Raw genomic sequence first — 25,191 nt, 5'->3', positions numbered from 1 at the left:
GTGACATCATGTATGTTAAGAGGCTGGCCTGGTGGAAAATAAACATTACACACTGTTGCTATGACAGGCAGCAGTACTCGCACCGCAACTGCTTCCAGTGGGGTTCTTAGAGGAACCTCTTTGCTACAAGCATCGGAACGAATAAAAATACCCACGCCACTGGACGTCTAGTGAGCACAATATCATTCTGTCGAGTATAGTCTGAAATTTCTCAGGACCGTATGATGACCTGGTCTGAGGTTTGTCTCCTGAATACAGACTATACTCGCCGCGAACTCGCTAATGAGTTGGCGTAACTCGGCAAGATGCCTGTCATAACTGTTACAGTTCCACTGTAACAGTGCCATAGTGTGGACTAAAAGAGAGAGTGTTAGGTTATGAGCGAAAAGCTGCTCTTCAACCTAAACACTATCAATATCAACATATACATCCGTAGATGTAGATGAAATCTCAACATCCATTCCGCCATCGAGAGATGGTGGGACTGATGCCCAGAACTTTGAAGCTTTTCGGGGGCGGCATGTCCCCCTACGAAGGGAGCACGCAGGTTTTGGAGCAGACGTACCTACTGGCGCAGACTCACCCCCTCCAGTTGGAGGGCATGATTTCCCCTTCACAGGAGAAGTGCGGAAGCGCCTAGTAAGGGCGTTCCTCTTCTCCACCTTTTTTTTCATGTTTAGACGGGCAGGGGGATAGTTTTCCAGCCCTGGTCGACGATGCCGCCTCCGCCAGGTTAGATACGGCTTTTGCCGACCTCTGACAGGGGGAGATTTGGACATCCCCACTTGCTGCGCCGGCTTAGGAGTCCCAGCAGGCACAGACTTCTTTGTGGTAGAAGGTGGGGTGGTCCCCCCTTCAAGCTTTTACTCTTTGCAGCTGTGCTTGCAAGAGCAACAGCCGCTTTAGGCGCAGCGATCGCAACAGGTTTAGACAACATAAACGATGAACCTGGAAGACTTTTGCTATCTTTGTATAGTCTGTCTTGGAGGGTGCATTTATAGCATTGAACGTATGGCGTGCTTCCTGGTAGGAAAGACCATCCAGGGTCTTGATCTCCTGGATCTTGTTCTCACCGAAATATACCGGACAGTTCTTATCTCGGGGCGAGTGAAGACCAGGGCAGTTAGTGCACCTGTAAGGAGTTGAGCAATCCCCCTTGTTGTGAGCTCCTCTGCTACATGTACCACATACAGACTGATTTGAGCAATGAGACACTATGTGCCCAAACCTCTGGCATTGATAGCAGCGCATGGGAGGCAGGATGTCCGGCCTCACATCGCAGTAATAGGTTGTTAGCTTGACATTTTCTGATAACATTGACAATCTGAAGGAGACAATGAATGCACCCGTGGCAATGTCCACGCCATTGACTTTGCGTGTAATGCACCGGACGTGTGTCATGCCACGGTGCTTCATGTCTTCCATCAACTCATCGTCAGTGTTCAAGATGAGATCATGGTGGAAGATAACTCTATAAACCAGATTAAGGTTTTGTGCTCTTCCACTTTGACAAGAATATTGCCAAAGTGATCACACTTGAGCAACAGATCAGCTTGCATGGCAGTGTGCATCTTTAGCAACAAACTACCGTTGCACATTTTCTTTTGGTCTTCCAATTCGTCAGACACCTTCTATGTGCCCGTTAAAACAAAATAGACTTTAACAGCTTGAAGTCACTCCCATCAGTTCTGAAAGCAACCAGAAACCTAGGGAAGCTGGATCCCATTCCTTCACGCTGCCCTTGTTCCCAGGGGGTCGAACCCCTCAAAGAACCACAAGTTAAAGAGTTCGGTGGGGGACCACCTTGGGCAGGTCGACGACGTTTCGAAGCCATGCCTAAAATCATCCTCTCTGAATGCCACCCACTCTGATCAGGGGTCTCTGTAGCCGAACCAAGCAGCCAGGGCAATACCCATCTGGTCGTAGCCGGCAATGCCCGGGATCCAATGTTGGACGATGTGTAATACAGGATGACTGAGGCAATGAGCACTTGGACTCCCTTCCTCCAGTCACCCGCAATAGCATGTACCCCACAGCATGTACAGAGCACTAAATATAGAGAAAAATAAAAAAAACAATAATAATATGTCCTTCCAGCATTCGGCTGTGCGGGAACCTGTGTTGTCAGGTGGATACTACTGCAAGGGTACATGACGCTCCTACCTGCCAATCCCTGGGTGGTCACAAGCGGGCTTTCAGGCATAATCGCACACATAAGAGCCCATCTCCGAGCAGCATGCATATCAAGAATTTGGAATCTGTCTACAACTAACCCTCAAAAAACAATAATAAATAAAGAGGGGACCATGGCCACATGACCCTTTTAGTCGCCTTCTACGACAGGCAGGGATTACCTGTGAATGTATTCAGCCCATCCCATCCACAGGGGGTCCAACACATTGTACCAAATGGCAATCCATGTCTGCGCCTACGATGCCCTTTTAGTTGCATCTTACGACAGGCAGGGGATACTGCGGGTGTATTCTACATGTGGGTCTCCCACCCGCAGGGGGTAGGGGAGGAAGAAAAGGCCACAGAAAAATCCAAACTGAAACTGACCTTCAATCAGAAGATCAAAATAGATATGGCACAACTCCAGCTCATCGCTGAGGATGCACAGGACAGGATGTTGCGGAAATGTCGCTGTTGTGTGTATGTACTGACAAATTGTTTCTGTTCGGGTATTCAGATTACCAGCACAGTCTAATACTTTATTTGCCTTCTTTAAAGTTACAAACACCGATAGGAAAGTCAAAATCTAATCATGAAAGACAGGCCACTTTTCAATGCAAATCACACAACTTATCACATATTCAAGAAGACTGCACAGCACCAGTATCACATCAGACAAAAGGCAGTGATCATAAGTACCTACTGTACATTAACTGTACAACCAACATATAGCACTAAAATGCTTATTTTTGCCTAAACAAGTAAAATTTTCCCAATACGGCAGCAATTACAATTAGTCGAGCAGATAATAATATGGCCTAATGTTTTGTTCGGCTGCTTAGTGCCGAGTTGCCGACCAAGAGAAACTGATTCGATAGGTTCATTTTTAAATCGAAGATTACACAAAATAATCTCCAGCTGCTGTGAACAATGCGCTGACGCCAGCTGATTGATGAAGTTTCAAGTCAGAAGTTACATCTGCCGGACTCGACAGAAATGTACCAATATTTTTCTTAAACAGTCTTCAAATGTTTAAGGGGTACACGTATCCCCATGTTCCCCCTGAAACTGGTCTAACCTATAGAGACCAACTAACGAATACTGTCGCAAGGAATACTAGTGGGCATGTGGGCAGCTTCACAGTTCTAACTTGGGGCTTTACACCCCCTGATTCCCTTAGTTTGCCCCAGGCCAATGGTCTAACACAGGGGTTTCCAATTGTAAGAGCTTGAGGATCATTTTGAAAACCTTAGTCATGTTCACAGGCCACGCCTAAATAGGCCAATTTTCGTAAAATTCTGTATATAGAACAGAAGCTCCATTATGAAATAATATGCATAGTTCAATTGAAATGAGGGATTGATCATTTTAATCGCTTAAAACATTATTTTAAAATGCATAAAAGAATGAAATTTAGAGCCGGGCTGAGTGGCTCAGACGGTTGAGGTGCTGGCCTTCTGGCCCCAACTTGGCAGGTCCGATCCTGGCTCAGTCCTTTGGTATTTGAAGGTGCTCAAATACGTCAGCCTCATGTCAGTAGATTTACTGGTACGTAAAAGAACTCCTGCATGAGTGAATTCCGGCGCCTCGGCGTCTTCCAAGAAAACTGTAAAAGTAGTCGGTGGAACACAAGAATAATAATATTATTACTTGAAATTTTGATTTTAAATGTTTTAAAAGCCTAAATAATCTGTTGAGAACAAGTTAATACTTGAAAAGAGAAACTAGTATTAAAGAATAGTTAGTTCTGACTTGGGCCTATAAGGTGTATAAAAATGAATACATTTTTGAACGCGCTAATAAATATTTTTGTGACTTTCCTTTGCATTATTTTTTACAGTGCTCTCGCGGCCCGCGAAAATGGCTTTGCGGACTACCATTTGGAAACCCCTGGTCTAACAAATCCAGATCAATGGTCTTGTCAAGAGCAACAATCTAACAAAACCAGACTAATGGTCTTCTCTTGTCACAAGCTGAATGTTAAGTTGGCAGCCTTGTGTAGCATGTTAAGACATCATGCCAGCCATGCCATACTGGATTCCTAATTTCTCTTTTTCACTCCCGCTAGTACGAGAAAAGGAAAGAGCTACATTCTTTTGAAAAATGAATAATAATTGGCAACAGAAATAGAAAGGTCATGAGAGACATGGAAATGGAAGACCCAGTCTCCAGATCTTGACAACCTGTGGATCAGTGGAAAACAGGAACTGACAATGGAGGATCTGATAAATACTGTAAGATGAAAGCAAAGACCCTGGCACAAGTAAGTGGAAACTATGCCAGATTCAGCTACTTGCAACTCCATACTCCCAAATTGAAAGCCACTGGGGAAGGTCACAAATTTGACTCCATTATGATGAATTTATAAGCACCGAGCAAGTGGTTGCGCAGTTTGGGTCACATAGCTATCAGCTTGCATTCAGAAGATAGTGGGTTTCAACCCTATTGTCGGCAGCCCTGAAGACGATTTTCCATAGTTTCCCATATTCACACTATGTAAATGCTGGGGCTCTACCTCGATTAACACCACTGTCGCATCCTTCCCACTGTCACCATAACACCTATCTGTGTCAGTGCGACATAAAGCAAAATTGTAAAAAATGTAAAGAAAAATATAAGCAGCCAAGAGAATTATTCTTGAATGAACATTAACAGAATGTCTGCCATCAAAATATCAGTCAACTGAACCAGGCCTATTGAAAAAAAAAAAAAATAGAAATTTCTCTAAGCCAGAGGTTTGTATCTTGCAAGATGTGAATGATATCTTACAAACCCCGCTAAATCCAGCGTTTTTATACCTTCTTGCATCTTGATCATTCTGTCATCTTGTGGTCGGGGTGTTTGGGTCATCACTCCAAAGACTAGTTTGATGAATATCTCCATGCCATTTTATACTGTGCTAACCTATTTCTTTCTACCTAACTACTACATCCTACATCTAGCCTACTCTAATATGTTTGTCATTAAAGCCTTTACCATTTACACTGCACTCAAAAACTAACTGATCGAGACATGGGTGCCTCAAGATGTGTCCAAACATTCTATTTCTTCTGGTCAAATTTCCTCAAATTGTTCTCTCTCCAATACCATTCAGTACCTCTTCATTAGTGATTCAATCTACCCACCTCATCTTCAGCACACTTCTGTTGCACCAGATTTCAAAAGCCTCTATTATCTTTCTTTTTGAGCTAGTTATTGCCCATATTTCACTTCCATATAATGCCACATTTCAGATAAAAGTTGTCAAAAATATCTTTCTAATTCCTATATCAATGTTCTAAGTGAGTAAATTTCTTTTCTAAAGAAATGCCTTCCTTGCTTGTGCTGGTCTGCACTTTTATGTCCTCCTTACTTCTGCCTTTGTTAGTTATTTTACTATCTAAGTAGCAATATTCATCTAATTCCTTTAAGACTTCATTTCCTAATCTAATATTTCCTGCATCACCCGACTTCATTCAACTGCACTCTATTACTTTCATTTTGGACTTATCTATTTTTATTCTGTACTCCTCCAAGTATCTGTCCATACCATTCAGCAATTTCTCCAAATCTTCTACAGACTCACATAAAATAACAATATCATCAGCAAATCTCAGCATTTTGACTTCCTCTCCTTGGCTTGAGATTCCCTTTCCAAATTCATCTTTTAATTTCTTTTTCTGCCTGTTCTATATAAAAAATGAAAAGGAGAGGGGACAAATTTTAGCCTTGTCTCACTGCTTTCTGGATTGTTGCTTCTTTCTTTTTGAGCTAGTTATTGCCCATGTTTCACTTCCATATAATGCCACGTTTCTCATAGCCCTCGATTTGCATCACTGCAGGCTGATTTTTGTACAGATTGTAAATGATCCTTCTTTCTCTGTATCTGATTCCAATCACCTTCAGAATCTCAAATGGCTTGGTCCAATCAACATTACCAAATGCTTTTTTCCTAGATCAGACATGAAGTCAGGACTGCTTCAGTTTTCGTAGATTTCTTCAGAAGCCAAGCTGATCTTCTCCAAACTTCGATTCAACTTGTCTTCCCATTCTTCTGTAAATAATACACGTTACAATGTTGCAAGCATGATACACTTCACTAGTAGTTTTCGCATTTGTCAGAACCTGCATTCTTGGGAAAAGGTAGGCCTATAATAATATTCTGTCTAAAATCAGATGGTACTTTTCCTGTATCATACATCTTACACACTAAATGGAGTAACCTTGGCATGCCGATTTCTTTTAAGGCAGTCAGCAATTCTGAGGGTACATCATCTCTTCCAAGTACCTTGTTCCATCATCAATCAATACTGATCTGCATTTAATTCCTTATCTGTTGTTTACCCAGTCTTTTCTTAAATAATTCCAAAGAATTTAGAAATAAACTGAACATCTGCGGGTAAATTATTCCAATACCTAACTGCTCTTCCTATAAACTAATATTTGCCCTAAAATGTTATCATGAATTCCAACTTTATCTTCATACTGTGATCTTCTTAACTTTTAAAAACACCACTCAAACTTATTCGTCTACTAAGGTAATTCCACGCCATCTCTCCACTGACAGCTTGGAACATACCACTTACCTTTCTGAAAGAATGTTTCTTGAAGGTCCACCTTTTCAATAAATTATGTTTTTTATTAATTTACGTAAATACTGTAATGTTAAATCATTACTATGTCTTAAGCGGAACATGTTTCGCATATCTTTTAGGCATCTTCAGCCACTATTCCTACTCCAAAACTGCTAGGATCCTAGGCTTGTCTATGATAAAATGCTTAAAATAGTTAGGCTAACATGAATTGCTCCGTCTAAAAAGTTATGCTTAGGCCTACACATATTATACATCTTATAAAAACATCCTTGACATGAATGTTACACTTTAAAAATCCAATTATACACTAGTTCAAACTAGTACTTATGTCGATGTTGGGCTGGCATGAATTGCTCAGTCTATAATGTCCAACGTGTGTGTAACCTATGAAAAATTCACTGACTTGATTGTCACTTTTTTGTGATGTTTGTTTTTTCAGTTGTGGTTTCATGAGATGTTGATGTGGTCATTTGTCTGACTGTTTTTCTTCTTCATTGCCTTGTGATGATTAAAATTAAAACAGGGCTGCCTGCTGTTATGTGGATCGTAAGAGGGGACTTCTCAAGATTGTTCTTTCTGTTGTTGTGGACCTTATTGCTCATCAAAAGGGTGAGAGTGGTGGACTGCAACATTTTTGTAACCCTACTCTTTTGTCAGAAATCACCCAAAGCAAATCAAGCTGCTTTTCTTTGGACTTATCCAGTTCTTGAGTCAAGTAATCCTGGTGATGGTCCCATACTCTAGTTGGGGTCTTACCAGAGACTTATATGCCCTCTCCTTTACATCTTTACTGCAACCCCTAAATACCCTCATAACCATGTGCAGAGATCAGAACCCTTTATTTATAATCCCATTTATGTAATTACGCCAATGAAGGTCTTTCCTGATATTAACACCTTGGTACTTACAGCGATCCCCATAATGAACTTTCCTATTTAGATCTCTTAAATCTAGCCGTTGAATTCTGACTTCAAAATTGGGTCTCCCATTTCATCAGCATCAACAGCCTCTTCTCGTTCCAGAACCTTATTATCTACTTCTTTCCCTTGATTAATATGTTCCTGCCATCTTTCTGTCTCGTCTTCTTTTGCAAGTAGTAGTTTTCCATCTGTGCCCTTAATATTCATATGCCTAGTTTGTTTTATTATTCATACACCTAGTTGTTCTTTCTCGAAAAGTTTTCTTGATTTTCCTACATGCAGCATCTACCTTATCTACCATACAATCTTCAACATCCTTGCACTTCTCTTTCAACCATTCTTCCTTAGCTCTCCTGCACTTTCTATCTACTTCATTCTTTAATTACCTGTATTCTTTCTGCCCTTTCTTTTTTTCTATTTCTTGTATTTGCTAATAGTCAATCAGGTCTGGTTTCTCTTGAGTTATCCAAACTGACCACATCAACATCTCATGAAACCATAACTGAATTTTTATCCCAAAAACAAACATCACAAAAAAGTGACAAGTCAGTGACGTTTTCTTCAGTGTAGAGTTGGCTAGTATATGTGTATGCATTAAAACACTGAGCTACCAAGCTCGATAGCTGCAGTCTCTTAAGTGTGGCCAGTATCCAGTAATCGGGAGATTGTGGATTCGAGCCCCACTGTCGGCAGTCCCGAAGATGGTTTTCCATGGTTTCCCATTTTCACACCAGGCAAATGCCGGGGCTGTACCTTAATTAAGGCCACGGCCGCTTCCTTCCACGTCTAGGCCTTTCCTATCCAATCATCACCATAAGACATATCTGTGTCAGTGCGACGTAAAGAAGAAAAAACCACTGAGCTGGTGTAATCAGCTAGGTATAAAAAAGTGCAGGAGACGTTACTGTGGGAGATTTCAGTGAATAAGTTGAATTTTCTTTGCTTTCAGTTCCTAAACTCAGTTTATTGTGTGTTATGTACTTTAAGCATGTATCTCTTTGTAGTTGTAGTTGATGATATGAGATTTTTTCACCACCGAAGGATAGAAATCAATTTGAAAAATGGGTCAGAGCTATTACACAGAAGGATACTGAGTTAACATGTAGTAGCAGAATTTGTCATGTTCATTTCTCTGATGATATGATAGTAAAATCAGATAATTTTATAGTGAATGGTGAATTTGTTCTTTCAGTTCAGATGATCATCCATCGAAAATAGATTTCCTTCATTTGAATCTACTTCAATGAGTCTAAGCCCCTATAAAGCAGGCTTTAAATGTTGGAGGAAATTGCGAACCTAAGCGGGAGCTGATCTTGACCTCAGATCAGATGTTAATCAGATATATATGTTAGCCCGGAATGTGGAAATGCATAACAAGACAGTGAAACTATCAGTGGAAACTTCCACTGACCAAAAAATTGTGGTTCAAGATGCAGTAAATATTGAAGACTGGGAAAGCTCTGTACCTGAATTTGATAGTGCAATTCGAAACTCTTTGATTAAGAAATGTTTTAGTGTACCGTTTGGTTGGGTACGTTGTTAATCACTCTTCTAAATTTATTAAGTGTTCACCCTGTGTCCATTCTCTTCGTGAGAATAATCAAAGTAAATTTTCAGTTCTCACCAAAATTAAAGACTATGGTTCAAGCAACAATGAAGTGTTTTAACACGTCCTTCAAAAAGTGTATGTGACATTCTTTTCCAGGCTGAGAAAGTAATTAATGGAAAACTGAACTCAAAATCAATGTGAGGCAAAATATTTTTTGATTGTATGGATTCTATAGAAAAAAATTCAGTTGATCCTTCAGGAGCTGGCTGTGGTCTTCAACGTGTATTGGACATAACTCCCAGACTTGTTTATCATTATCTGAAGTGCCGATTTTTCTTCAAAACAAAGGAAATCCGGCGAGATTTACAATCTTGAAAATCTGCCAAATCTTCACTCAAGCTTTCGAAAGTCCAGTCACTGACAAATTGAGTTGGTAAGTAGAGTATTACCTTTAAAGAGTTCATGGGTGTTTGTAAAATATGCTGGGACTTACGTGCTATTTATTTATATATGTACACTCCAGTAACCTGTGCTTTTGGCAACATGTGATGAAGGCCATAACTCTTATTTCCATGTATGATTTTTTCCATTGTACCCTGCTGTGATATTTTAATTGAAATCTCCCATTGTTTTTTTTTTTAAAGACAGTGTATAGGGCCTACTCATCAGTTACAGAGTAATACGTTTCCTCTGGCATCATTCCTAAGACCAGCTGATTGGTACTGTGAAGCTTGCCCACTCTAGCGCTGCCTTGCGTGGCATGCTTGAACTCAAGAGATCCTCACACTTGTTCTTAAATTCGTCTTGGTCATACTATAACAGAAAGACATTCCCGTTTGTCAACTGCAAATGTTTCGAACATTATGTTTTTAAACTTCAATTTGAAGTAGATTTTTAAACTGGATTAGGACAAGTCTGTTACTGCACATATAATACTGACCTAAGCCTCTTCTTAGATGTAATTATTCATATTAAAATCATTCAAATTAGTTCATTTAGTTTGTGAACTATCTTACTAGTCCGCCTCTGTGGTGTAGTGGTTGCTGCCACCCCTGGAGGCCCGGGTTCGATTCCCGGCTCTGCCACGAAATTTGAAAAGTGGTACGAGGGCTGGAACAGGGTCCACTCAGCCTCGGGAGGTCAACTGAGTAGAGGGGGTTCGATTCCTACCTCAGCCATCCTGAAAGTGGTTTTCCGTGGTTTCCCACTTCTCCTCCAGGCAAATGCTGGGATGGTACCTAACTTAAGGCCACGGCCGCTTCCATACCTCTTCCTTGTCTATCCCTTCCTATCTTCCCCTCCCCCGCAAGGCCCCTGTTCAGCATAGCAGGTGAGGCCGCCTGGGCGAGGTACTGGTCATCCACCCCAGTTGTATCCCACGACCCAATGTCTGAAGCTCCAGGACACTGCCCTTGAGGCGGTAGAGGTGGGATCCCGCGCTGAGTCCGAGGGAAAAACCAACCCTGGAGGGTAAACGGACTAAGAAAGAAAGAAAGAAAGAAAGAAAGAAAGAAACTATCTTACTATGCTTTTGTAACTAGTTTAGGTTGTTTGTTACCGTACTGCTTGTAAAATTCTAGTGTTGGACCCTTCTTAGATTTCATTACTCATTTTATAATTATTCAAGTTAGACTATTATTTTACTATGTTTTTGTAACTGGATAATATTAAGCTTGTTATTGTGCACAGAATACCTATTTTGAATTATTCTTAAATTTCATTCATTTTATAATTATTAATATTAATATAAGTTACTGGTTTAGTGTGCTTTTAACTGTAAAGCTCATCCCTTTTAGTATCACTGTAAGCGCATAGTGAAGAAGCAAACACAGTTTATTACTATATACTGATATTTATTATACTGTACATCATCTATTTATCATACTGTATTTTGTATATTTGCTCATTAATTACTTCATGAACCGCATATGTTATCATTATCAGAATGTGGAATACTTTATTCATTGAAGTGAACTTCATAAAGTGTGGTTTATGTTTCACCATGCTAGCCCCATCGCGAAACACTGCTTCGGTTGTAGTCCAAGACGGAAGTGCGCCGTGTGTCGACACACTGCCTCATCACACCATCGCGAAACACTGTCCAGGTACTGTGTATAGGAACACTGTTTCTCTTGCAGTCCGAGATGCAAGTGCACAATTTGCTGCACGGTACCGAATGTTTTGAAACAGTCAGCAGTGTCACTTTGCCCATCTCTGCTTCAGTGGCCCTACTGATCTTATTCTTCACAACTGTCCACTCATCATTTATTACGTTTCCTTCAGCCAATTCATTTAGTCTTTGTGTAACATGTTCCTAGAAACAAACCCTCAAACTCTTTTTTTTTTTTTGCTAGGGGCTTTACGTCGCACCGACAGATAGGTCTTATGGCGACGATGGGATAGGAAAGGCCTAGGAGTTGGAAGGAAGCGGCCGTGGCCTTAATTAAGGTACAGCCCCAGCATTTGATCAAACTCTTTTCCTTCAACTTGTCTACAGTACATCCCATCTTCTTGCATTCCGTCCTTTCCTAAATTTCTTTAACTTCAGAATTCAAGTTGTGGTCAGAATCCACATCTGCTCATGGGAGTGTCTTGCAATCTAACACCTGGTTTCTGAATCTCTGCTTAATCACAATTAAGTCCATTTTATACCTTCCAGTGTCTCCTGGTCTCGTCCACGTTATACAGCAGTTGTTTGTGGTGTTTGAACCAAGTATTAGCAAGGACTACATTATTATCGGCGCAGAATTCAACCAACAGACTTCCGCTTTCATTCCTTTTATCCAGTCCAAATTCTCCTGCTCCATTACCTTCTCAGCTTTGGCTGACCACTATATTCCAGTCTCCAATCACAATTAGATTCTAATCCCCCTTATACATATTGTATTAAATCTTCATATATTCCTTTAATTTTCTTCATCGTCCGCTGAACTACTGAAGTTAGCATATAGACCTGTACTATTGTGACATTGGTTTGGTATCTATCTTGGTAACAGTATCACTATGCTGGCCATAGTAGATTACCCGCTGCCCTATTTTGTTATTCACTAATAAACCATCTGCTGCATTTTCCCTGTTTGATTTTGTGTTGATAATTCTGTACTCACCAGACCAAAAATCCTTCTCCTTCTGCCTACGTACTTCATTTACAGCAACTCCATCTAACTTCAGTCTATTCATTAGCCTTTCCAGATTCTCTAACCTGTCATAACGATTTACTTTTAACATTCCACGCTCCAACTGGCAGAATGTCACTGTTCATCTTGCTGATGATTACCCTCTGTCATATAGTCCCCACGTGAAGATCTGAATATTTTACCCGGAAGCAAACTATCATCACTACATCATTCATTCATTCATACAGAGAGACCATCTGATATGGTTGCACCTATGGTTGGGCTACCTGCTTCATTTGGAAGCACAAGCCTTCCCACCACAGCAAGGACGGATGGTTCACAGAGAGGATGGGGGGAGATTTTCTTAAAGGAAAAAAAATAAAAGGACTGAAAAACCCCCCTGCTTTCATGTTCAACCTTGCTTTGATAACTTGTGTGCAACTCTGATCCTGGTGGCAGGCCTATTAGGTTTGTTAAGGTTAAGAAGAATTTTATCTCATGCCCTTTGTGTTTCTTCCTTTCCTGTTTACACTCATCTTTGAGCTACAGTAATGTAGCTCATCTCTCTTGGACAATCAATAATAACCTTGTCTGTGCTAAATCATCGCATATTCTCGCATAGTTTTCTGATAATATATTTTTAATAAGCTTTGTGTAACATTTTTTTCCTGTTATCTCTTCCAGTTTCCGAAGGATCAGGCTCCTGCTTGTGGAATTGAAGGCCTTGCAGAAGTCTATAAACACTGCATAGAGCTTTCCTTTCTGCGACCTGAGTGCTTCTTGTATATCTTCAAGCAAACAACTGATCACTTGGACTATTGATCTGCCTCTTCTAAATCCGAATTGTTCTTCCGGTATTTTGTCATCTACTATATCCCTCAACCGATTTGTCAGTGTTTTCGTAAGAAGCTTCAGTAATACGCACTCAAGAGCGATTCCCCGGTAGGCGTTCGGGTCACTCACATCTCCTTGACCCTTGTACATCATTTTTAAAGTTGATTCCCGCCATTTGTCTGGTATTTTTCCTTCTTTGAGACATTGATTCGTAAGTTCCGTGATAGGTTCTTTTAGTGTTACCCAACTGTATTTGATATGTTCGTAAAGTATGTTATCTAGACCTCCTGCTCTCCTAGTCTTACTCTCATGGACGACTTCTTTTAATTCGTTAACTGTGAAGATTCCAATTGGTACTGTATCCCAGTCGCTATCTTCAGTCAAGTCTCAGGTTTCCTTTGCTTGTAGCAGTTTAGTGAAATGATCTTCCCAGATTTCTAGTGGGATCTGCCTCGTATATTTTGGTTGTCTCTGCTTCCTTTGCTTGTAGCAGTTTAGTGAAATGATCTTCCCAAATTTCTAGTGGGATCTGCCTCATATATTTTGGTTGTCTCTGCTTCAGGATTGAAAATGGTTCTTCTTCAGCTTTCTTGATTATATTTTCTTCTGACATTTTCTGGAATTTTTTCTTTGCATCTTTAATTATTGCTTTATAGTGTTTCCTTCTTTTGGAATATTCTGCAAGTGTTTCTGGTGTTTGGAATTCCAGGGCCTTATGAAGGGCATCTAATGCTTCTTTCCTGGTTTTGTAGCAGATATGGTTGAACCATGGTTTAGACTTCCTTTCTTTGTTATCTCATGGTACTAACGTTTGCTTAATTATATCACCTTAGTCAAATGTCAATCAAAACGGCCTTGAAACTCTTCCGCCTTAAAGTTACCCCAATTGTCACCTACGGCATTGAAACAATTTGGACCTTCCTGAAAAAAGAATGACCTAAAAGAGATAGAAAGGGTGAAAGCAACTTTCCTTTAAAGAGCCCTATGCGTACCTAAACACACACCCTCTAGACTTGTGTATGAACTGACCCGAGAATCTTTCTTCATTGAGGACCTGCGACATACAATGATTCTACAATCAACAAAGGCATATCAAGAGCTCTTACATGAATTGAAATTAAAGAAAACAAAAATTTGGAGTGACTTTTATATAACAGATGCAATGACAACAGACAATTGGTGTCAAAGTTGCTTCGAACTCAGACATACAGTGGCTTGTGCAGCTGTCCGTGATTTTCATCATAAGGCATGTGTTATACCCAGATTTCATGATTCGAACCATGACTGTGTGTGTCGATGGTGTGAGAAGTTCTGCGGTTGTTGCCATGCACTGGAGTGCCTGAAGAGACCATGTTCTCTGACAAAACTTTGTACTGATTAAGTTTATATCCCTGCACATTGTGTGCTATTCTGTATACATAATAATAACCTTGGTTTGGATAGGTTAGGTCCAGCTAGTGACAAGACCAACGGGCAAAGGAATCAATGGGCCTCTAGCATCCACTGGCATCCAGCTATAATGTAACAATGAATGACAAAGTGACAAACCAAAAAAGTAAAGTTATCTGGCACATGCTTTAATGATCAACGTCATGTCTGGTTGAAATGCTGCTCTTTCCCTATTTTAACCCAATGAAGTACCCTTGAGGCCACACATCATGCGAGCTCTATCAGTCCTATATAGTGTCTCCTTCAGTGTTCTATATGGCAGGTAATAATACAAAAACCTAGTATTTTCGCACCTCTACTCCTTCCTTGTACCCTAATGGACATATTTAACAGCATATGTCGGCGCCTACGAGTGAACTGGCGATAGCCGGCTTGTGTACCGTAACCGAAGGATCTCTCTTCTCAGCTACTTCAGGTAGGCCCCTATCGGAAACATTATTTTCCTATGATTCCAAAATCTGAACCAGCTCCCCTTGTCGTTTTGGCTTTTACATCAGCAGTCACTATAACCATCTACTACCTATGAAATTTTACTTATCATGCGTTGGAAAAAGACCCAACCAACATCCACAGTACTCCGACAATGCTTCCACCATAAATTGTTAGGAGTGCATGCAGCTCTCACTCGCGATGCACCCTGTGAGCATTACTCTTTCAGTAAGTTCTCAAAGGGAACAAAATATTAGTTGAACTGAATTATATAAGTTACTGGTATTACTTTCATCACTGTGCAAACTAATATTCATGTTTTAACACATGCAAAGCTTCTTACGAAGTAAACAACACGAAACATAACCTCAAAATAATGTTCATCACCACTATTATACATTTTATTAAAAAAGGTAAATTTTCTAACAAACCTAACAACTTTGATATCTGACTAGTCGTATGACTAGAACAACGATGACAAACAAAAGTTGTAGAGACTTGAAACACTCTTCTGATCACTATAGAGAGCGCCATGTTTCCAATGACCCAAGTGTTACCATTACCAAGATTTGTAAATAGTTTGTAGTCGCACAGTCGTCTTACTATGCCATAATTTCAGAAGCACCAATACAGTTCGTAATGAACTCCAAAAGTTATGTTTGAATTATGAAACATCTATAGCTTTGAACACCAATGATTAAAATTTTTATCAAGAACTTTATTTAATCTCAGGAGTATATGGAGAGGTGTCTTTCTTTACGCTGTGCAGTAGGCCAGAATACCACTCATTAACATTTTCATGTTGGCGAACCTTGCATAGTTACGTCTCGTTAACTTTTCCATATCGAATTGTTTTCTAGTGGTGTAAACATAAGACCAAGGCGAAGTGTCATATGGCAGAAATTGGTTAACAAGGAAAATTACGATTTGCTATTTTCCAGTTTTGAATTCATTTTCATTTATAAATTAAATTATGTCGGAGGATGAAGTTGAGAAGTTCGAAATAACAGATTATGATCTTGAAAATGAATTTAATATCAACAGGCCCGGTCGACGTATTACTAAAAATCAACAAATATATGGTATGTATCGAAATTTTAGGTAAAACTCTCAGACGGTAAAATATCTGCTATTATGCTGGAATATTACAAGTTGAGCCTTACTGGAATAACCTTTCCTAAATCAATCAGTCATTAATGATCTGCATTTAATCACGATCCAAGCGACGAATGCGTGTGCAAACTGTGGGAGAAAATATGTGAACGATACCACTTCAGTAAGCGTAGCAAAAGAGAAAAGTCCTTACATGAATATAGTAAAGAGTAGAAAATTTACATATGGCCATTGGCTGCAATAAAACTTTATTATTAATTAATTCGAGAAATTCGCACAATGTGCATACATGGTTAATTGACTCTAGCACAGAACATAGTGATTCGGTCCTTTGCTTACAAAACATCGCATGGTATCTGTCACATAACCCACCACAGCATTTGATATCTGAGGTCGTAGTTTGATTGTTTCCAATCCTGTATGATCATGACATTGGTGGCATAGAACTCCTCCCAGATTTCTTCTCTGTTTTTGCAAGTTCCATCATGATAGATTTGTAGGTGGGTGTGGTTGGAAGTAGAAATTTTAACCTTATTTCCTGTAAGTAAAATGGTTTCCTTGCCAATAAGTACACCAAGCGAGATGGAGTGTACCCGGAGACACATAAAGCTTTCTTTGGAAATGATGCTTTAACTTTTTCTATGCTTGACAGTTGATCTTTTGTTAGGTAAGGCCAGATATTTTCTATTCCGTAGGTGATGACAGGTGAAACCTTGATGTTAAACAATTTTACTGCTGTTTTTAATGACAATTTTCTCAAGTGTTTTATGCTATTTGTGCTTCTAAAGGCTGCACTGACTCTGTCCTTAATGTGATAAGAAAATTTGTTTCCACCTGTTTGCATGATTACTCCCAGATATTTCGCTTGTGATACTGCTGCTAGAGGAACTGTTCTATGGAAGAATGTCGCATGTTTCCCACCTCTAAATGTCATAGTCACTGTCTTTTCTTTATTAATAGGCCTACATAGCTCGTTGTTCTCTGCCCAGTCTGCCAACTGATCGAAAGAGGTTTGCAAATCCTCAATCGCTGTTGAGGCTATCTCAATGTCATCTGCATAAAGATATATTTTAACTTTCTCTAAATGTATCGCCTTTATTACGTCCGCTGTGGCCATTGTATTTAAAAGGGGACTAAGTGGGTCACTTTGTAACACCCCTACTGCCCCTACTGTTTGCTTTATGGTTCTTGATCGGGAGATTCCATCATCTATCACTATATAGTTTTTGCTTTGTATGCTTCTTATAATGGAATATATGGGATTATCTTGGCCAAGTAAATTTTGCAGTTTAGTTATGATGATGTCTCTACTGATATTGTCGAAGGCTTTTGAGAAATCAGCGAAAATGGCATGTAGTTTCCCTTTCGGTTTTGATAACCCATCTTCAATGTCCCTTTGAAGATACTGACCAGCTTGCGTAGTGTTTCTTCCTCTCCGGAAACCAAATTGCTCTTCAGGTAGGTATCTACTAGATCCGTGAGTCTTCTGGTAAGTAGACATGTAAATATCTTAAATAGCGAACATTCAAGTGCTAATCCTCTGCAATTGTTGGGGTTCGTTGAATCGCCCTTTCCTTTATACAGCATTTTTATAGTCGATTTTCTCCAGTTGTTTGGGATTGCTCCCTGGAGAAAGCATTTGTTAAATAACCTGTAACTATGGCACGATGGCCCGTTTTCGGGTCATGGCCTCCCCAGTTGCTCTCCGCAATTCCGAAGCATTTTCTGGGGCTTTGCAACAGTTTGTTTTCCAGAGTGAGGTTGTTAGCCTTGCTCCAACCCCCAGCAATCCTGGAGGACCAATGTTTTCTGTTGGGGTTGTCTTCCTTAGGTGATTGGTTCCCATTTAAGTGTTGGGAGCTCGCTTTCCGCCCTTACATGACTTAGCCGTGTACCTTAAAGAATATATCTGTTGCCCAGAGGCCACGGCGTGGACGTGCATGTATCAGACTTGGTAGGAATACATGGTATTTCCTGTGTTTTTCTAGTGCACTTCCATCAGCAAGAAGTGTATCCCATACCACATACTAACCCTTCGACCCCCTCTGTTAAATAAGGTTGTGATTTTATCCCAGAAGTCATATCCCAATTCTTTGATGTGGTCATTGTAAATTTCATCTGGGACACATGCTTTCCTATCTTTGATGCTCATGATTGCAGCCTTTACCTCTTCTATCGAGAATAAGTAACTTTCTACGAGAACTGTATGAGGTTCCTCAGATTCAACTGTGGGACATGTGTTTCTTGATTGTAATATTGATGTTAGGTGTTCCTCCCAGATATTCATGGGGCTATGCCTAGGAAAAGATGGATTTATCTGGTTAAAGACTCTGTAAGGGTTTTGTTCAATGTCTTCAATCTTTTTTTTTTCTCTCTTCTTGGAAGTTTTTTTTTAGCTTTATTAACCAGCTCTTTATATGCTCTTGCTTCTGTGACGTAGATCTGTCAGTTTTTATCCGTAGGGACGTTTTTCATGTTATGAAGGGCCGCTAAGGCTACTTTCCGAGTGGCGTAACAGTCTTTATTGAACCACGATTTGGATATTCTCCCTGTTAATCGTATAGGAACTGTGGCCATATTTATAAGCTGTTCCAATGTCTGTGTTGCTACGTTTATGTCATCCGCGTCGTGTGATTTCGATAAGGCCTTCATGTGATCTGCGTCTATTAATGTTTTATTCAATTTCCTTGATGGTCTTTTAATTGCTGGAATGGACGGCCTTTGGAATTCATTCAGAGAAAATGATGTTACAACTGGGAGGTGTTTCCTAGCAATAACATTTAATGTTCGTTGTGAAACTGGAGTTGCATTTTTCAGATTCGAGAAGGCTAAGTCAATGGAGCTAGATCCGTTGAAGCTTGTGTATGTTTTCATGTGGCTTTTGTTTATTAAGGTGAGGCCTTCAATCTCCAGGTATTCAATGACCAATGTTGATTTTTGGTTTGGGTATTCAATGCGGCAATTAAGATCCCCTACAAGGATAACTAAGATATTGCGAGGAATTTTGATGAGACCTTCACAGATTTCATCCATGATTTCTTCAGCAGTATAATCTGGTAAACGCCTACGAGAGAACAATTCTTTGTTTGTACAGTGAGCATGATTTTAGTTCTATGAAGTACTTCTAAAGGAGATAATTGTGGTTTGAGCATACAAGTGATACCTCCTTTAGACCTACCAAGTGGACCCTGATCTGTGTAAGAGTAAGTGCAGTAGAAACCGATTGGGTTCGTCTGTAGTAAGAAAAGTTTCAGTTAAACTTATAACGTCAAAACATTCAAACATATTTCCAGGTATGAGATTTATCACATTTTTTAGGCCTTCGATATTCCATAGTAGTAGCTGTAGGTTTGAATCTATTTCGTATTCGTGCATTCAATAGTTTCGGAGGTCAACTGCTTTGGATTCTCGTCTTGTCCTCCAAAAACTAAACCGTCTTATGATCAATCTTTGGGGCCAAAATTATTCTTCATGCATCTTGGTGCGGTGGTGAAAAGGTATTCCCACCTTGAATGCATTACTTCTCCCTAATGATCTGCATTTAGGGCTCTTGCCCGGGTGGGAAGTTCCCTATCAAGAATTTACCTAGCTTTTTCAAGAACTTGGAAATTTATCGAACATTTCTCTTGATAATGGTATTAATTCAGCCCGGTCGGCATCATATTTCTAATGTTATAAGTAAGTGAAAATTAATGAAATCTTACTTGCAGAGCGTCTCAGAGGAGAGAGGTGTTGATGCGATGACCAGGAACCTACCATCCTACCCCAAATAGTACATTTACTTTTATAACCTAATGAAGAGTATGACATGCCATTTTCATTTCTGAAGTAGCTACTTCCATTCCTATTGGCCAATGTAAAGTGGCATGTGATGTCGTTCCCGTCGATTATGTTAATCATAATCCGTTACCAACCCCAGCACAATAAAAGCGCAAGAAACTGTAACGTTGCTTGTACCTATATCACAGGTCTTGTCCAGATCCTATCCTAAACGTCCGCACGGCAAGAACCACTCCAGACCAGTGGTCTTGTGCAGGTCCTATCCTAACCATCCGCACGGCAAGAACCAGTCAGGACCAATCATGTTTCCACACAAAACTAGAGGTCTAGGGCTGCTTTGCGGCTTCTAACCTGGGGGCTTATGCCCCCAGATCCCCTTTACTTGTCCTTATATCACAGATCTTACCGAGCTGAAGTAATGTTGCTTTAATTTTTATCTTCATACTATGATCTTTCCTACTTTTAAAAGCTCCACTGAAGCTTATTCGTCTACTTATGTCAGTCCACTCCAACTCACTACTGACAGCTTGAAATATACCACATAGTCGAGAATCTCTTCTCTGTACTCCAAAGTCTTCCCAGCCCAAAGTTTGCAACATTCTCATAACACTACTCCTTTGTTGGAAATCACCCAGAACAAACCGTACTGCTTTCTTTTGAATTTTTTCCAGTTCATGTATAAGGTAGTCCTGATGAAGGTCCCATACACTGGAGCCATATTCTAACTGCGGTCCTTCCAGAGATTTACACGTCCTCTCCTTTACATCCTTACTGCAACCCCTAAATACTCTCAACCATGTGAAGAGATCTCTAACCTTTCTTAACAACCTCATTAATATGATTTCCCCAATGAAGATCATTCCTTGTATTAACACTTAGGTACTTAAAGTGTTCCCTATGAGGTACTTTCATCCCATTAACACAATAATGAAAACTGAGACTGCTGTCCATCTCACAAAAATGTTGCAATGTTTGGGCTGGGAAGACTTGGGAGAAAGGAGACAAGCTGCTCGACTAAGTGGTATGTATGTCTCAACCAAAATGAGAATAGTTACTTGTAACTTGTAAGTGGTATGTTCCGAGCTGTCTGTGGAGAAATGGTGTAGACGAATAAGTTTAAGTAGTGTCTTTAAAAGTAGGAAAGATCACAAAATGAAGATAAAGCTGGAATTCAAGAGGACAAATTGGGGCAAATATTCGTTTATAGGAAGGGGAGTTGGGGATTGGAATAACTTACCAAAGGAGATGTACAATAAATTTCCAATTTCTTTGCAATCATTTAAGAAAAGGCTAGGAAAGCAACAGATAGGGAATCTGCCACCTGGGCAACTGCCCTAAATGCAGATCAGTAGTGACTGATTGATTGATTGTGACTGTAACTTAGTTGAAGAGATATTTCTCCCCCATCCACCTTACCCATCTCTGAAATTGAACCTTTATTTGATGTGTACAAAAAACAGTTTGGATTACTATAAATGATTACTCTCCCCCCAGTTTCAGGTGATCCAGAACTGGGGGATGGGAGTATTCTGTTTGATACTAGCTGTTGTACCTGGCATTGTCTGGATAGTTTTTGAAAGTTTACTTTTAAGATTTGTATTACCTGTTAATTAGGAGTAAAGTGAATTTTATAGAATTCCTTATTTAGATGTTGATTTATATTTTACAACCTATTATGTAGTTTTAAGAGTTATTTAGGTGTGTTTGATTTAATGTTCAAGTAAAGCTTTGTCCTTTTGGAAGCACATATTGCCTGTGAAGTATTTGATCCTTTCAAAAATATGAGTGATAACTATATGTATTTACCCGTCATGCTACAGATGGATTCATCACTAATCTTAGTCATTTAAGACCATTTACTTTTAACACCCCCCCCGTTCCAATGGAGGCTGAACATGTACTTAAATGGTATCCAGATCGTCACAATACATCTCAGCGACAGATAAACAAAGGATTCGACATTATTTTCCATTGTTTCTACATGTCATTCCCTTCCATTCCCCACCCTTAGCAGTGGTTGGGATGTTTCATTTTCATAGTGGTTTCTTTTTTTTTTTTTTTTTTTTCTGCCAGATGGTAAGTCATGAGCATCAGGTTTTGTTGAGAGCTATTCTGGAACATACCCACATTCATTCATGATCTTGGTTATTTTTTACATTCATTTTCACACCTTCTCAACCTCCATTCTGACTTCGGCTGTAGTATGACTTAATCAGCATTCAGTGTGTCACAGTTCAACTCAGCAACCTTGTAAACAATGGATTCAACATTAACATCAGTTGTTTTAGGTTATTTTTTAGGGGCTGATGACCTGGATGTTAGGTCCCTTTGAACAAAAGCAGCAGCATCATCATCCTCAGCAGCAGCAGCAGTTTATTTTTATATTTCACCCCCTCCCCTATGAGTGCTAGGCATGTTTTATCCTCACAATATTTTGTCAAATAGTAAGTCATATGTGTACCAATTTTAGTTGAAAGCTATTTTGGAACATACACACATACATCCATAATCTCTTTGATTTTGGACATTTTCTCTTTTGCCCTTCTCAACTCTCATGCCAATGGGGACTGAACATGGACATAAACGACAACTGCATTGCCACTCTTCATCTCAGTGACCCCGAAAACTAGAATTCTACATTAATATTGGTTGTTGTCTATTATTTTTATATTTCACCCCTTTTTCTGTAATTTTTATCATTCATACCCACCCCTAGGGATGCTGGGGTATCTTATCCCCATTGTAATTTTTTCCAGATAGTAAGTCATGTGTACCAAATTTGGTTGAGAGGTATGCTGGAACACACACATGCTCGTAATCTCGGTCATTCTTCTTCACCCCTACTAATTCCCATTCCGATTGGGGATGAACTTTGACTTAAAGGGCATCCGGAATGTCACATTTCATCTCAGCAACCCTGAAAACTATGGGTTCGACACTATTATCAGTCGTTTTTAGTTATATTTATATTTCACCCCCACCTCTCGAGGTCCTAGAAGTGTCTTGTCCCCTCATTATTTTTTTCCAGATAGTAGGTAATATTGGTACCAAATTTAGTTAACAGCAATGCTGGAACATACACACACATACATCCATAATCTCGGTCACTTTGGGCATTTTCTTTTCTTTACCCCTTCTCACCCCGTGCTGATTGGGACTCAACTTGGACTTAAACGATACCTGGAGTGTCACCGTTCATCTCAGTGACCCCAAAAACTGTGGATTTGATACTATTTTCAATTATTTTTATAGCTCACCCCCTCCCACCCCGCTAGGGATGCAAGGGTTCTCATATCCCACCTCACAGTTTATCTGATTCATAAGTAGAGCCCGGATTTCCATGCAAATGCATGTTTTTAAATAAGCTAGTTACACTTCTCAAACTGTGCAGATATTCATTTTATGGCTTAACAATTCCAAATAATCATTCTTTTTCTGTGCATGTTTGTATGTTTTGGCCTTTTTAGGAGAAAATTCATGCATAATGCATATTCTGAAGATTTTGGATTTAATAGCGAATATTTGGATGTTTAATATTGCATAATGACTTTTCTTCTGACTTTGGCGCATATATAATGTTAATTGCATGATAGTGCCTTTTCTGAATGTTAGTTTGCAGAATTTGGGAGCATTTTTCCACATTATACAGTATGTCTCAGTGTTCTCCCCAGGAAGTTTCGTCAGCTGGGTGGCAGGAATGACTAGCTCGACGGGGAATAGGCCTACTACATGAAAGTGAAAATGATAAAATTTCAATTTCGTCCCCTCAGGCAATAACAATAATATTAATGTTGAAATTGAACTATTATAGTGTTATTATCACGAACAAGACATGGCGGATTATTTTCAATTTCTAGTGTTCTGTTCTATTGCTCGTTCACAATCATGTAACACCAGAACTTGTCACTCGGTTGCTGTGGAATGCCATATGGGTTTGTGACATCGGGCAGAATCCAGTGCTCGCAAGCGATTCCACGCTAATCCAGTCACAATACCGAACCCTAGCGAAATTCTCAGGTGCACTTAAATTTTGGGCAGCGGTGGGTTTGTAAGGCTTGACCGTTAACAGTTTTATTACTCTGTAGGCAGAAGATAATGACACATTAGCTTGTACGGCGAGACACAACAGGGATTTTATTGGAGCTCTTTCCAAAAGAGCTCCGCTTTTCCTCTGTTAAAACAGATCATCTCCTGCGTGTTTTCTTGTAAAGAATGGACCCAGAGGTGCAGAACTTCTTCACTAAATTACTTATCATATTCCTAAGGGGAGGGATGATGGCAGGAAATTTGCAAATGAATCGAAAACGGCACTGTAACAGAATAATGCTTTGCATAGCATAACACGGTGAATACACGCAGTTCTACTGTATAAGTCACTCACTAACTCTTGTACTGTATTCACAAGGAAACTACGCTATTTCAAAGCTAACACATTGAACACAGTATCAATACCACAGATGCTAAACTAAACTATTACTTAATTGTTACTGCATCAGATCATATTAGCCCAACATGAAGCAAAATATCTCTCGGCAAATGAGTTACCCCACCTTTCCGTTTAGATCCCCGGGCACTTGCCCAGAGCTTAAAAAAAAAAAAAGAGACCCTGTAGAACAGCGTGGTGAAAGAATTCTAATTCTATTGTTGAAAAAATCTAATGACGAAGGAAAGAGCAAATACAATTGTAATGAAAATGTATGCCAGTATTTACATGTATTCGTGCACCACTTAACCTCTTAAGCAAGGCATATTTATTAATGTTGTTTACAATAACAGGCAACGAGTTGCCTAGTTACATGAAATCTTCCATAAAAGTACATCTCGATCACGGCATGTTGTCCGGCTCATTGGCTAAATGGTTAGCGTGCTGGCCTTTGGCCACAGGGGTCCCGGGTTCGATTCCCGGCAGTGTCGGGAATTTTAACCATCATTGGTTAATTTCGTTGGCACGGGGGCTAGGTGTATGTGTTGTCTTCATCATCACAACCTGCAGGTCGCCTACGGGAGTCAAATCAAAATACGTGCATCTGGCGAGTCGAACTTCTCCTCGGACACTCCCGGCACTAAAAGCCATACGCCATTTCATTTTTACGGCATGTTGGACTGCTATTTCCAAATAGTCAATGAATTGCCTAGTTGCATGGTCTTATGTCAAGAAAGGTACTTCATAAAACATGACGGTGTGTTCCCATCCTCCTATTTAGAGCTACAGTCATGAACCTCCTAGCAAGAAAGGTACTTTATAAAACATTGCA

The 25,191-nt window shown here is 39.9% G+C and overlaps 2 protein-coding genes across 2 annotated transcripts in view; one reads left to right on the top strand and one right to left on the bottom strand.

Annotated features, from left to right (window-relative positions):
• Positions 1–15,630, bottom strand: part of mRpL21 (mitochondrial ribosomal protein L21) — a 68,629-nt gene extending 52,999 nt beyond the window's left edge. Inside the window, exon 1 of the mRNA XM_067136509.2 lies at positions 15,475–15,630. Within this exon, the coding sequence (XP_066992610.2) occupies positions 15,475–15,577 (103 nt within the window). The 5' untranslated portion in view covers positions 15,578–15,630. The remainder of the gene's footprint in view (positions 1–15,474) is intronic.
• Positions 15,631–15,911: 281 nt separating this feature from the next.
• Positions 15,912–25,191, top strand: part of sip1 (septin interacting protein 1) — a 122,201-nt gene continuing 112,921 nt past the window's right edge. The window contains exon 1 of the mRNA XM_067148890.2: positions 15,912–16,125. Within this exon, the coding sequence (XP_067004991.2) occupies positions 16,017–16,125 (109 nt within the window). The 5' untranslated portion in view covers positions 15,912–16,016. The remainder of the gene's footprint in view (positions 16,126–25,191) is intronic.

Source organism: Anabrus simplex, chromosome 1 (genome assembly GCF_040414725.1).
Source record: "Anabrus simplex isolate iqAnaSimp1 chromosome 1, ASM4041472v1, whole genome shotgun sequence".
NCBI classification, from domain to species: Eukaryota; Metazoa; Arthropoda; class Insecta; order Orthoptera; family Tettigoniidae; genus Anabrus; species Anabrus simplex.
Note: the sequence above shows the minus strand (reverse complement) of the source record. Positions and strands in the feature narration are given on the sequence as shown.